This window comes from Phanerochaete carnosa (genome assembly GCF_000300595.1).
Source record: "Phanerochaete carnosa HHB-10118-sp unplaced genomic scaffold PHACAscaffold_8, whole genome shotgun sequence".
Lineage (NCBI taxonomy): Eukaryota > Fungi > Basidiomycota > Agaricomycetes > Polyporales > Phanerochaetaceae > Phanerochaete > Phanerochaete carnosa.
This window is the reverse complement of record NW_006767635.1, coordinates 2,478,997-2,490,923: the sequence shown is the minus strand read 5'-3', so window position 1 is coordinate 2,490,923 and position 11,927 is coordinate 2,478,997. Positions and strand designations below refer to the sequence as shown.

Below are 11,927 nucleotides of genomic sequence, written 5' to 3'. Positions count from 1 at the left end.
CAGTTTGACGCCCAGATGCCTGACTGTGGCAGCAAATCTGTGACCCTTGTACAAGCGTGTAAGTGACCTATCTGGGTACGATTATACACTTTGCTTACCTGTGAAACCATCATGTTTGGATAGATTATTGGTGGGAAGGCCTGGGCACTACTGGAACCAGCTACAGAGGCCTAACAGTGAGGATGAGGTGCACAAAGATGAGTTTCAGGTGGAATTCATAGGTTATAAAAGATGCTAACCAAAGGTGGAACTTCTGATATGGCAGCTTTGATCTGCTCATGCTGCTCAAGAGCCAATGTTAACAAGCCTAGAAAGTTGACATTGAAGTCGAACGGTGGCATGTCACCTCCAATGGTGTCCATGTCTGGATACCACGCAGGCTGGGACGCAGGAGTGAAGGCTAAATATCTGGTGGTGTGTCTCCTCATGTTTTTTCAGTATTCGAGTCTGATTAATCACAGCGAAACTCTGGGATATTTATTCAGCCCATATTAGCACAAGCGAGGTCTCTGCATGAGCAGCCAATGGCTGGCATCTGGTACCATACTCTTGCGTGCCTTCTTTGCCTCCGTTCGACAACGCCCAACATCACTACAACTGATCCTTGGGACGGAGGTATGTCAGACCGATAAGTTGAGACCCACTGCATTGGATAGTTATATTATGACCTACTTGATTAATTATCTGTGTAGGCTAAATGGCATTGAAGCTGCAGCGCACACGCATTGCAAGCAGTGCACCGCTGTGTCACGCTGCCATGTCGCGTGGGATGACAGACGCTTGTGGACACAGGCACTAGGGGGTCTCAAATGTTTCATTAGTCATGATGTCTTAGATAACATGCATGACAAATGGATATTGTGTATATTTCAGACCGTGATATATGGTGAACCTGGCGTGTATATGAGGTGCTCATATAGTGTGTATCTGACATATGCCAGACAGACTATTTAGCATGTCTGTTAGACACCTTGACCCAAGGTACTCCTGATTCATGCACTATCTTGTGTCACATACGCAAAATACAACCCTCGGTGTATCTAGTACCGACATACTTCACATTTGCCTGGTATTCCTGACAGTATCTCGGACGAGATACCTTCCGGTTGACGCAGTGATTGTAAGTCGTCGCACAACGCGTAGGAGGTGCTTCTCCCTTAGAGAGCCTGCGCGCGAATGTTACAAGTCCGTTTTCACACGGCTCGCTTATGTCTCGGATTAAGGGGGGGTCTGTATTTGGGCCCGGGCTATCCCAGTCCGCTCGCAAGCTCGCGCCCCTTCCGAAAGGGATGGAGGCGCACGTGACCGCCCCGCGGGCTCACGGCAGCTCTGTGAGTGGCTGGTAAACGAGTCTAATATTCTATCACTAAATGTAGCAGGTCTTGGCTATAAACGCAACATGTAGTCTAAGGCTATTCATATTGCAACACTTTAGCCGTAGCCACCACTTCACACATACGTTGTCATCGCGCCCTCCATACTGAGCCGCACACCCTTCACAGCCTCAAGGTTCCGTGCACGACGTGTCTCAATTTCACCACTCAATGCGTCCTCCCACCATCGCTCACCTTCAGGAACATCACGCCAGCCCCCTTTGAGGAACTTTTGCAGCGCTCTTAGATGTCCGTGTGGCACATCGGGTGCCTGCAGCTGCTGGGACTTGATGAAGTTGGGCGGTGGGTGTTCATGGCTGTACTTTGTTATTCCGGACTCTGGAGGCGGCGGTGCGCTGAAGCCCTCAAGTGCGAGGGCAACAGCAGGCGGAACCGTGATCCGCCCAATCTTGAAGCAGAGCTCGCACACAGAGATGCAGTGCAGCGTCGCGCCGTCTGGTTCTTCGGGTAACAGCTGCGCAATGCGCTCGGCAGGGTTCGACGGCGCGGCGCCGTCGGTGAGTGCGGGCGTCGATGTACCAGAGGGCGTCGCCGGAGTGTGCAGTTGCGGGAAAGGTGCGCTATCTCCGGAGGGAATCGGCTTCTCCCGGGACGCCGCGCTCGCAGTCACTTGTGGCTTCTTCGACTTGGACTTTTTCGTAGTCACAAAGCGGATGACGGTGTACAACTAGCGTATGATACGCGGTCAGTTTTAGCAATCTCGTAGACATGGTATCTACGCACCCATTTATTGTCCCATGCTGCCATGCTCATGCGCATCTCGTAGTGCGCCAGAATAGGAATTTCACTGATGAACTTAAAGTGGGTCGCTATGCGAAGGGGGTGTAAACGACACGGGCGCACCAGAGTGCGATGCAACACGTACCTCCTAAAGGCATCCATCCTCCCGCCCGGAAGAACGTGGGGCATATCTTCAACGCAGCACGAAAACGCGCAGCGTCGAGTTGCTAGTGAGTACAAACATGCCAGGGCGAAATAAGAGTAGACGTAGGAGCGAGTGACAAAAGAAAACAATCAGAGACGGTCTTGGGAGCCTGTAACAATACGCACCTTGGGATACGACGAGTTTGATAGATGCCAATTGAAGTCACAGTCGTCTGGACCTGGAAAAGAGATAGCTAGTCAGTCCCATGCTAACGGCAGGCGTAGGACATATAGATAGCCGAGAAACAGCGAAAAGACACGATGCTGTTTGTTGCGAGATGGAAACGTCTTGCTCGAGTGGTGGTGTAGAGGTCACAACACGTAGCAAAGAGCGCCCCCCTCCAAGGCGTACACCTGTTAATCTTGTGTCGCGAGAGTATGGTGCGAGACGATGTGTTGGTTCGGTGCAAGCACATGAATGAAGCTCACCTGCCCACTGCTTCACGGTCACCGTGTAGCTGAGCGGGTCCTCTCCAACCGGACACAAGTCCTTGAGGAACTTGTCCATCACCTGCAGCATCCGCTTTTTCGATGCGAAGACGTTTCGCCACCATACTGCCCACCAGCGGAAGCGGAGCTCGTACACAGGACGGATAAGGACGTTGTCTGCAGGAGAAGCCGGGGATAACGATCAGCGATGTCTCGCGCAGAATGGCACAGAGAGCACCCACAGTGCCAGACTAGAGGCCAAGACCGGATATTGAAGAGAAATAGCAGGCCGACGAAGAACTTGAGGATGGACGGCGAGTACTGCAGGAGGGCCCTAAGGAGCGTCGAAGGCGTGCTGCAGAGGCCCGAGAGTGTCTGGAGGACATGGGAGACGACCATGACATAAGCGGGGCACAAGAAGCACGAACGAGTCGAGCACACCTTGCTATATAACTGAACTGCTCGGCGCGCTGTCATCCTTCCGACTTGCGCCAGACGCAAACGGTGAAACTGATGGTTTGGTTTTCGATCGTGGACGCGACGGCCAATGGGCAAGCTAAGCGCCGCGCACAAAGACATTGGGGAACCGGCAATGCGAGTACCCGGAATCCGTAGTGTTTGAACAGTCCCAGCGTCTGCGCCCCCAGCTTGATGTAGGTGTCGAACAGCGACATGAAGGAATGGCAAAGATACAGGGCAGTTGCCACGAAAGGCCTCCAATCGAGCAGGCTACCACCGCCGAACGGATGTTTATGTGTTAGGATCCGAAGCTTCTCTCAGAACCGTACTACGCCCGGCTGTCAAGCACGGGGACTCATGCAACGTAACGGAGATCCCAGCACAGCCGTGACACGCATTTTTAGAGGCATCTCAAAGACCACCTGTAGATACATGTGCTCTGGCATCCGGAGGTGCCCAAGCATATACCATATTGTCTGTGTCGTGAAGTGGAATTGCGTGCGAGTTCAAACAACAGAGACCAGTAGTGCAAGGCAGAAGTACAGTAAGGGTAAGGCAGATCATGCAGTTCAGCAGTGAATAGGCTTGTCGTACGCAGCCATCGCCGCCTCCTTGAATGCCTCACTGAGCGTTGGCTATAAACGAATGCGTAATTAGCAGCTGACACGTAAAGCGTTATAAGGAGACTCACGTGAGCGTGGCATGTCCGCGCAATGTCCTCTGCACTTGCGCCGTATTCAATTGCGAGTACGGCCTCGGCAATCATCTCGCCTGCATTCGGGCCCATGATGTGCGCACCCAAGACGCGATCAGTCTCCTTCTCGATGATGATCTTAACCTGGCCTTCCATATCGAGGTTCGTCTTTGCGCGCGAGTTCGCCGTGAATGGGAACTTGCCAATCTTGTACTGAACGCCGGCAGCCTTCAGCTCCTGCTCGGTCTTGCCGACCCAGGCGACCTCGGGATGGGTGTAGATGACGGACGGGATCGCATGATAGTTGACGTGGCCGTGGCCAGACTTGATAAACTCGACCGCGGCAATGCCTTCTTCTTCAGCCTTGTGCGCAAGCATGGGGCCGAAAGTCACGTCGCCAATGCACTTGATGCCCTGGGCGGTCGTGTTGAACTGGTCGTCAATAACGATGCGTCCCTTGTTATCGACCTCGACGCCGATCTTCTCGAGATTGAGGCCCTTGGTGTATGGCCGACGACCAACAGAGACGAGGACAGCATCCGCCTCGAGTGTCTCCTCCTTACCGCCGTTGGCAGCTTCGGTCTTCAAGAAGACCTTGCCGTCCTTCTTCTCCGCAGAAAGCACCTTGGTGTTGAGCATAAACTTGACGCCCTGCTTCTGGAGCGAGCGTTGGAACTGCTTCGCGATCTCCTCATCGATGCCTACGCCGCCAATGCCGCCGAGGAACTCAACCACGGTGACTTGCGCGCCAAGTCGGCTCCAGACGGAACCCAGCTCGAGACCGATGACACCACCGCCAATGACGACCATCTTCTCCGGGACCTTCTTGAGCTCGAGAGCACCAGTTGAGCTGACGATCTGCTCTTCGTCGATTTCGATCCCGCCGCCGGGGAAGGGCGCGACCTCAGAACCGGTCGCAATGATGACGTTCTTCGCCTCAACCTCGGTCTCGCCACCGTCGTTCAGCTGTACAGCAATGCGGTTGGGGGTGACGAAGGAGGCTCTACCCTTGATGTAGTCGACCTTGTTTTGCTTGAAAAGAAACTCGACGCCCTTGGTCAGCCCAACGACGGACTCCTCCTTTGCCTTAAGCATCTGGGGAAGATTTAGGGAAACGTCCTTGACTAATTTCATGTGAGATGAGCAACTAATGGACTAGAGGAGACCGTACGTACCATCAATACCCCTACGCTTGAGGTCATGGAGAGTCTGATGGTAGATGTGCGAGTTATTCAGCATGGCTTTTGAAGGGATGCAGCCGATGTTCAGACATGTACCGCCGAGAGAGCCGCGTTTCTCAATGCAAGCAGTCTACAATATGTTGAGTGGGATGTATATGTATATATAAAATTCCCGCTACGCACCTTCAAACCGTGCTGAGCAGCCTTGATAGCAGCGACATAACCACCCGGACCTGACAAACTCGTCACTCCCAGTCCCGCAAATCCACAATAGTATCCTACAAACCTCCGCCAATAATCACTGCGTCGTACGGTCCTGGCTCGCTGGCCATTCCACGACTCGCCTGCCAGCGAGCAAGCAGCATGTTGGCTTCGCGCATACGGCGTGCCGCATTCTACAAGGCACGAAAAGATGTTGAGCGACTCCGTAACCATAAGAACAGCGATAGCGTGGTATCCCAGCACATACCCTCTGAGCGGCCCTCTGAACGGTCAGCATTTGTGGAAGGATGTGGTTTGTAGGAAGGAGTTGCTGAAGAGATGACCCAAGGAACGGTGGATTACAGTGCATGTCCGGGACGTGTCCAGTAATGTGCAGCTATTTCGGTGACTCGATGCTCAGCTACCTTAGTATCTTCGCCTCGGAGGTCGATACCGCCTGAATCTATTACATATGATTACCAGTTCAATTTCGACGAGTGTCGTCACAGTGTGACGGTCACGTGCATGTCGCGGAAACGCGCGGCCGCGATGATAAGCCCAACAATTGGGACCCTCCCTGCTCAACAGAGAGAGAACAAATGTAAATAGACAAACCATAGACATGTCCAAACTTTCATACAAATAAACTCCGTGCTATGAGGCGAGTTCCACCATCTCCCTCCTCCGAGTCCTTGTGCGCACCCGCTGACTGAGGTACTCCCTCACAAATGCAACTGCTTCCCCTGTAAAGTCCCTGTAAGCATGCGTAAAGCGATCTCTCCGAGTGCGAAATATGGCCGTACAGCATGAGTACGAGAGCGGCACACAGATCTGTGGAGGCGCTTGATGACCTATCTCCAAAATTTGAGCTGCGTATTACCTTAATCGACACTTATTTAATGCTGACTTTGGTTCTTGTACACCCCATAAAACTGTATTCTGCTCAATTAAAAGCAATTGACAATGGTCAAGTAGTATTTCAATGTGTTCTCTACAAGATGACAGTTGTAAATTTTTGAGCTGTCGTGTGCACACAAAGTTATGGATTAACTCGAGTTTTGCTCCTGCGACAAGAGACGCAGCGTGACAGCACTCGCTCACGTGATGTAGTCGGAATTAAACTGGGTTTATCTTACGCAATTCTAATGCATACATATCCCCAAATTTTGTATGTAATCTTAATTAGTGAGCACTAGCCTATCTTAGTGGAAGACGATTCCATGACTGTGTCACGAGCATTTTCCTCGGGCCTTTTGTCGCCCTTTCCTCCATACATGAGCAGCATATATAATAAACTTTCAAGTTGTTCAAATTGTGCGAGTGGAGGTCGGTGGGACGTCGTGGTCAAAGCAAATAGCAAAACGTCGAACAGCAAGTCTGCGGCGCTTTGCAGCGTCGGTCTATCGGTGTTCGGCCGTCGGCGTCGGCAAAGCGGGGCGCGCGCCTGATGGCCGAAGGGCGGAGATCCGGCGCATTCTCAAGGTGATATACTACATCTGCACGCTTACCTCACCGCCGAAGTAGTCGGGCTCAAAGTACCCCGAAATTTCGTGTAGCATCCGGAAGTCAGGCGTGCCGTCGGTGCGCAGCGGGAGCGGCCACGGTCCGGACAGGTCGAACAAGAACGCGCCCACGCCGAGGATGTGCATGTCCGAGACGTGGATCGGGTGCACGTCCTGATGCTCGTACACGCCGCCGACGCTCGCGTGTGAGTCGGTGTGACCGCCCCGCGGGTCTGTCCATCTTGCATTATCTTCTATTTAACCTTAAGAGCAGATTTCAGCGGCCGTATGGATTCTGCATTGCCGTACGTTCCTCAGTCAACGACTTTCTGACACATTGATACCTGCTTCAATCGCGTTTGCGCCATAGATATCGCGTGACATACGTCCGCCGGCATACTGATGCAGTTCGTGACTCTGCCTTCCGTAGCGGTACAGCGCGAAATCCTACAAACTATCAGCTACATATGTGTGTCGTATAGCATAAGTTCAAGTTCGAGCTGAGTTTAAGTTCGCAGTATGAACGTCTAGGTTATGCGTTAGACTCATACTACTGCAAGACTGGGAATCGACTAATGTACGTTGATGTATGCAGTAACCGGATAGAACAAAGCAAGAGCGTTACCGCCCGCGCGCCGAGCCACGACGAGCTTACTAGAGACAGCCCCACTGATGCGTCGCAAAGGGCCGAGCAAACAAACCCCCAAGGAATACGTCTACTGCATTATCAACGGGCACACCGTGTTACCGCCTACCTTACACAGGATCATCTAAGCTTCTCATGCTGAAGGCTTTGTGGCTCACGATAAGCGAACAGGACTCTGGCAGGGATAAGTTTTTCCCGCCGCTGCATAAGGATCCAAATATAGTTTTCAGCGGCAGCTGCCGCGCGTGACAGACAAGTACAATGCTTTGAACGCAGAATTCAAAGAGTGCATCACACGTTACAAACGTTACAAACGTTACACGTCCAAAAAAAGAACGAAGTTATACAGCATAAGAGCATAAGCTTTTACTTGTCGCAGAAAACTTATTTTATAGCAGCGCAACACCAATGAGCGCACCCAAGCCGAGGCTGACGACGCCTGAGGCAACCTTGACACTCGTTGTACCCGAGTTCGGGCTCGAGCTAGATCCGGAGCCGGTGCTAGAGCCGGAGCCGGTGCTAGAGGTGCTTGACGAGCTCGGCGCACTCGCGGAGCTGCTGGCGATGAAGGGTCCAGAAGCGGGCACGGTCAGGTTCATCGCCGTGAGGTTAACGGGCGCGGGGGCAAGGGCGGCAGTGAAGCTGGTGTTGAGCGAGGGCGCGACAAAGACGCCCTGACCACCCGCGCCGACGGCGGACATGTTGGGCGCGGTGAAGGGCACATACTGGTCGGGGTTCAGCGGGCCGTTGAACACGGTGGTGAGGTTCGTCAGCGGGTACTGGTCCGGGGTGAGTTCGACATTGGTGTAGCCGGTGACGTTGGCGACAAAGGAGAAGACGTTCGAGACGGTCCTGGAGAAGTGTGTCAGTATCGCAGAGTAAGAGACGACGAGAACTTACTTGTTGGTGTCCTGACGGCCGAGAGATTTGAGACCCCAGTTAGCTTCGACGGTACTGATGGACGAATAGTGAGTGTAGTAAAAGTCGTCGGTCGTGTTGCGCAGGTTCGCTGGAAGGCCGCCGCCGAGCACGAGGGTGTAGACGTTGTTGTTGATCTCGGACGTCTCGTTCTCATCAAAAGTGAGCACGATGATTGTGCGGTCGTCGTTGAAATTTGGGTCGTTCAGCATGGTCGGCAGCCAATACATGAGCCATTCGCTCGCGAAGTCAACGTCAGTGTCGTGGCCGTCGTTAACCATGTTCGGGGTGATGAACAACCACTGCGGGATCGCGCTCGCGTTAACATCCGCAGCGAGGTCATTGAAGTTACGGATGCGGGCAAGGCGCGAGGGTACGCTGACGATTGAGTCATAAAGAATGGCTGGGTTGTGCTTGCGCATGTAGAAGGTGTAATCCGGAGCAGAAGCGTTGAGATAATTGGGCGACACGAAGCTGTGGAAATATTGCCGGTCAGCAACCGCGTACAAATTCGGCGGGGAGTCATGTAGTTATAAGCCTAAGACAGCGCATGTAGCCCGCGCAGAACGCGCACAAGGCGGTAGCCCTGATCAAAATGTCGGGGATGGCAAGCTGATATACGCTGCTCGCTTTAAGAAAGACGGCCAACGAACGAACACAGAAGCGTACCTCGAGAGCAGCAAGGTGGCACAATGTAATACAGCAAAACTCACTTGAAACCTTGGTAGCCGTCAGAGGGCATGTTCTCCTGATAACAGGCCCAGGAGATGTTCTTATCCTCGAGGAGATCAATGACCGTCGAGATACTGTTTAATTGATTAGCTGCGGTCATTGTCGAAGATGAGAATAGATATACTTCGCCGGGATGTTGTAGAAGTCGTCGTCACCCATGCCCCAGAAGTCTCCACCGATGGCACCGGCATAATTGGGCTCAGATGGGTGAGTGAGGGAAAAGTACTGGCTGAGGAGGATGCTCTGCTGCGTGAGGTTCATAAAGGCCGCGGTCGAAGCGGCATCATTGTAGTCAGTGTTCTCGAGGAAGATGTAGATGAAGCGGTCGAAGACCAAGCCGGGGATGACGTCCTGCTTGGAGAGGGTGTTGTTGTTCGCGCCAGTGTAGTTGGTCGAAGTGCTGAGGGGCGTCAGCGCCGGGGGAACGAACTGGAACGCCTGAGCGGCGAAAGCGGCGGGGACGAGGGCGACGAGCAGGACGAGCGACGGCAAAAGCATGACTGCGGGGGCATGAGGGAGTCGGGGACACCTGGGGCCTCACTGCGACGCGTCGACGCGTTTAAAAGGGCAGACCCAGCGCACGCCCGCCTCTCATGTTCTGTTCCTGTTCTCCGCAGTCATGAGCACGTTCTTGACGAGGACCAGATGTGTGTCTCGATGAATATTGGCTGCTGAGGCACGTTCATGGCAAGAAGAGAACCGTTCTCCACAAACGGGATCTCACGTGATCCTCTTCGCGCGAATGAATAGAGCAACCGAAACATTTCCTGAGATGATTGCTCGGACCATGCCGATTGGTATATGGCAAGGAGATATATTAATCTAGGCCTGACATTTCGTAGCGCAGCCTTAGCGTGGGGTTACGGACACACTTTCGTCGAACGCATCCCGACCGCGGGTTCGTCGGAGCCGCGGACATGGTTGATGCCAGGCCAGTTCCAGCAACCAAGTAGCAGGCCTAGGACGGATGTTTCTTTTGCGGCTGTGCATTAAGGAGAAGTAACATCTTGTCAGATTGAAGAAGGGCATGGAGTTTAAATTTTTCAATCATGGCGTCTTCGTCGCCGTCCATGCCAGAGCTGCAGTAACGACGTAGGTCTAGCAAGAGCACGGACACTGCACGGCAAGTGCGGCACGTACGTGGCCGCAATTCCACAGAGTCTCGTGCTGACTTTCCCATCATTGCTTACCATATTTAGGAGATACGTATCACCCCCGCTCGACTGATGGTAGTTGTAGCTTTCGTCGAGGGGCAAATACGACCCCAAAATAAGTTTTTTCTAATATACCCCGTCCTCTTCGCTGCCTCAACGTTCCTCAACAGCACAAGTTACTCCCGCGCAGCCTGCCGCGGCGAGTCGACCAATCCTCGCTGCCGCCGTACTGTAATCACTAAAGCACGTTCGTCTTCCTCCATTATGCGCGCACGATTCGTAGATGATACTTACCGCAACCAGCTCGCAACCACACTTCTGCCCCTGCTGCGGGTCTCATTCTTCAGGCATGCATTGTCGAGAGTCTTGCACACAGCTCATTTTCCCCAACGAAAGGGCAGCCTCTCCGCGACATGTCGTTGGCGTCCGCCCAAGACCGAGGCCCAATCTAGGGCCCAGCGTGGGCCCAGTGGTGTTGGGGGGGGGGGGGGCGTGCGCACCACGATCATAGTTCGCCCTCCACGTCCAGCACGAACTCGTCGCTGCAGCCGACCGCACAGGACAGCTTTGTGCACAACGGCATCGCGGGCCAGTCAGCCAGACGTACTCGTATCATTTCGTGGCACAGCCTGGTACGCCGCTTTCGCAGTCACTAACCTGCGCTGCCCTGTGGATGCAGCCTCGACGCGGTACACGGACAAACCCACTGGCGCACTGATCATGCACCCAGCCTCACCCCCGCCTTCGATATTTCTAGCTTGGGATAAGGAGCTCATCGTGAAAATCGTGGATTTGTACCACACGTTCGGCTCAGTGCTTCTCGCGAGTCATCTCTTTGTAAGGGCCCCGCCCGTGCCACCGCTCCGCAAACAAGGATGGCAGTCTCCGGATCCGAGGGCACCTGGTGGCGTGTGAACGGATTCATTGCCGCCTGCTGTTCTTTTTTTTTCCAGCTTGTTTATAAAGGCCCGTAGAACTACTGCTACATGGGGGCCTGTGCTACAGTCAAAACAGGGTCCGTGCCGGTTCACCTGGTCGACCTAAGGTCTGGGGGCGCGGAGGAATTCGCAGAACCGCGCCAGACGGCCCTGGCCTCGCACGAGCACTGAGCCAGTCGATGGACTCTACCACACCAAACGTTAGACCTACCTCTACTGGGTGCCCTCACCCATGCCCTACCTAACCGAAACACAAAATTTATCATGGTGACCCCCGTTAGGTATGGTCACCGGTAGTGATGTGCGGGCCGGGCCTCAAAGCCCACGAGCCTGCCAAGCCCGGCCCAAAAAGCCTGGCAGCGGGCTCAAGGCTGGGCTCAGAGCATAGTCAAGCCCAAGCCCGGCCCGGAAGCCCAGGCTTGGGTGTACCGGCTCTGTTACTATTCCCTGAGTTCAGGATAAGGTGGGAGAGATCTAAGATGTACATACCAGACATAATATTGATATTTTAGACTCGACGGTTCCCGCCGAGCACGATTGTGCATCACCGTTTGGTGCCTGCCGTAGGCGCGCGCTCGTGGGCTTCGCTGCGACTCGACTTATTCCCCGAGTGTACATCTTCTGGAGGCTGAATTCAGTGAGTACACGCAGTAATAATCTACTACATCCAAATATACTCCCTTTTCATAGCACCATAATATTCATTGTATTGTGAGCAAGCCCGGGCTTAAGCCTGCGGCTTGGGCCGGGCTCGG

At 53.7% G+C, this 11,927-nt stretch overlaps 4 protein-coding genes across 4 annotated transcripts; all 4 read right to left on the bottom strand.

The window, feature by feature from the left end:
• Positions 1 to 1,341: 1,341 nt before the first annotated feature.
• PHACADRAFT_261613 (uncharacterized protein) lies at positions 1,342 to 3,281 on the bottom strand. Its single transcript, XM_007399186.1, has 7 exons — positions 3,189 to 3,281; positions 2,990 to 3,122; positions 2,748 to 2,924; positions 2,445 to 2,497; positions 2,260 to 2,341; positions 2,118 to 2,203; positions 1,342 to 2,061 (listed from the first exon to the last, which is right to left on the bottom strand). Exons 1-7 carry the CDS (start codon positions 3,222 to 3,224, stop codon positions 1,450 to 1,452), a joined length of 1,179 nt encoding a protein of 392 aa, XP_007399248.1. The 5' UTR covers positions 3,225 to 3,281; the 3' UTR covers positions 1,342 to 1,449.
• Positions 3,282 to 3,581: 300 nt separating this feature from the next.
• Positions 3,582 to 5,599, bottom strand: PHACADRAFT_261612 (uncharacterized protein). Its single transcript, XM_007399185.1, has 6 exons — positions 5,551 to 5,599; positions 5,368 to 5,476; positions 5,265 to 5,314; positions 5,076 to 5,211; positions 3,898 to 5,024; positions 3,582 to 3,841 (listed from the first exon to the last, which is right to left on the bottom strand). Exons 1-6 carry the CDS (start codon positions 5,578 to 5,580, stop codon positions 3,776 to 3,778), a joined length of 1,518 nt encoding a protein of 505 aa, XP_007399247.1. The 5' UTR covers positions 5,581 to 5,599; the 3' UTR covers positions 3,582 to 3,775.
• A 1,155-nt stretch (positions 5,600 to 6,754) lies between these two features.
• On the bottom strand, positions 6,755 to 7,012 carry PHACADRAFT_261611 (uncharacterized protein). Its single transcript, XM_007399184.1, has one exon. The coding sequence runs from the start codon at positions 6,929 to 6,931 to the stop codon at positions 6,773 to 6,775; it is 159 nt and encodes a 52-aa protein (XP_007399246.1). The 5' UTR covers positions 6,932 to 7,012; the 3' UTR covers positions 6,755 to 6,772.
• A 757-nt stretch (positions 7,013 to 7,769) lies between these two features.
• Positions 7,770 to 9,772, bottom strand: PHACADRAFT_176901 (uncharacterized protein). Its single transcript, XM_007399183.1, has 5 exons — positions 9,205 to 9,772; positions 9,062 to 9,154; positions 8,331 to 8,822; positions 8,018 to 8,282; positions 7,770 to 7,988 (listed from the first exon to the last, which is right to left on the bottom strand). Exons 1-5 carry the CDS (start codon positions 9,576 to 9,578, stop codon positions 7,950 to 7,952), a joined length of 1,263 nt encoding a protein of 420 aa, XP_007399245.1. The 5' UTR covers positions 9,579 to 9,772; the 3' UTR covers positions 7,770 to 7,949.
• Between the last annotated feature and the right edge of the window lie 2,155 nt (positions 9,773 to 11,927).

Coding starts and splice junctions, on each gene's coding strand:
- PHACADRAFT_261611 (XM_007399184.1), bottom strand. CDS start 6,931: ATGCACATCCTCGGCGTGGGCGCGTTCTTGTTCGACCTGTCCGGACCG.
- PHACADRAFT_176901 (XM_007399183.1), bottom strand. CDS start 9,578: ATGCTTTTGCCGTCGCTCGTCCTGCTCGTCGCCCTCGTCCCCGCCGCT. Junction 9,155..9,204: donor TTCTACAACATCCCGGCGAA/GTATATCTATTC, acceptor TCAATTAAACAG/TATCTCGACGGTCATTGATC. Junction 8,283..8,330: donor GGCCGTCAGGACACCAACAA/GTAAGTTCTCGT, acceptor ACACTTCTCCAG/GACCGTCTCGAACGTCTTCT.
- PHACADRAFT_261612 (XM_007399185.1), bottom strand. CDS start 5,580: ATGCTGACCGTTCAGAGGGCCGCTCAGAGG. Junction 5,477..5,550: donor TTCAGAGGGCCGCTCAGAGG/GTATGTGCTGGG, acceptor CGTGCCTTGTAG/AATGCGGCACGCCGTATGCG. Junction 3,842..3,897: donor CGCGGACATGCCACGCTCAC/GTGAGTCTCCTT, acceptor ATTCGTTTATAG/CCAACGCTCAGTGAGGCATT.
- PHACADRAFT_261613 (XM_007399186.1), bottom strand. CDS start 3,224: ATGACAGCGCGCCGAGCAGTTCAGTTATATAGCAAG. Junction 2,498..2,747: donor GACCGTGAAGCAGTGGGCAG/GTGAGCTTCATT, acceptor TCTCTTTTCCAG/GTCCAGACGACTGTGACTTC. Junction 2,204..2,259: donor AGGATGGATGCCTTTAGGAG/GTACGTGTTGCA, acceptor CCCTTCGCATAG/CGACCCACTTTAAGTTCATC.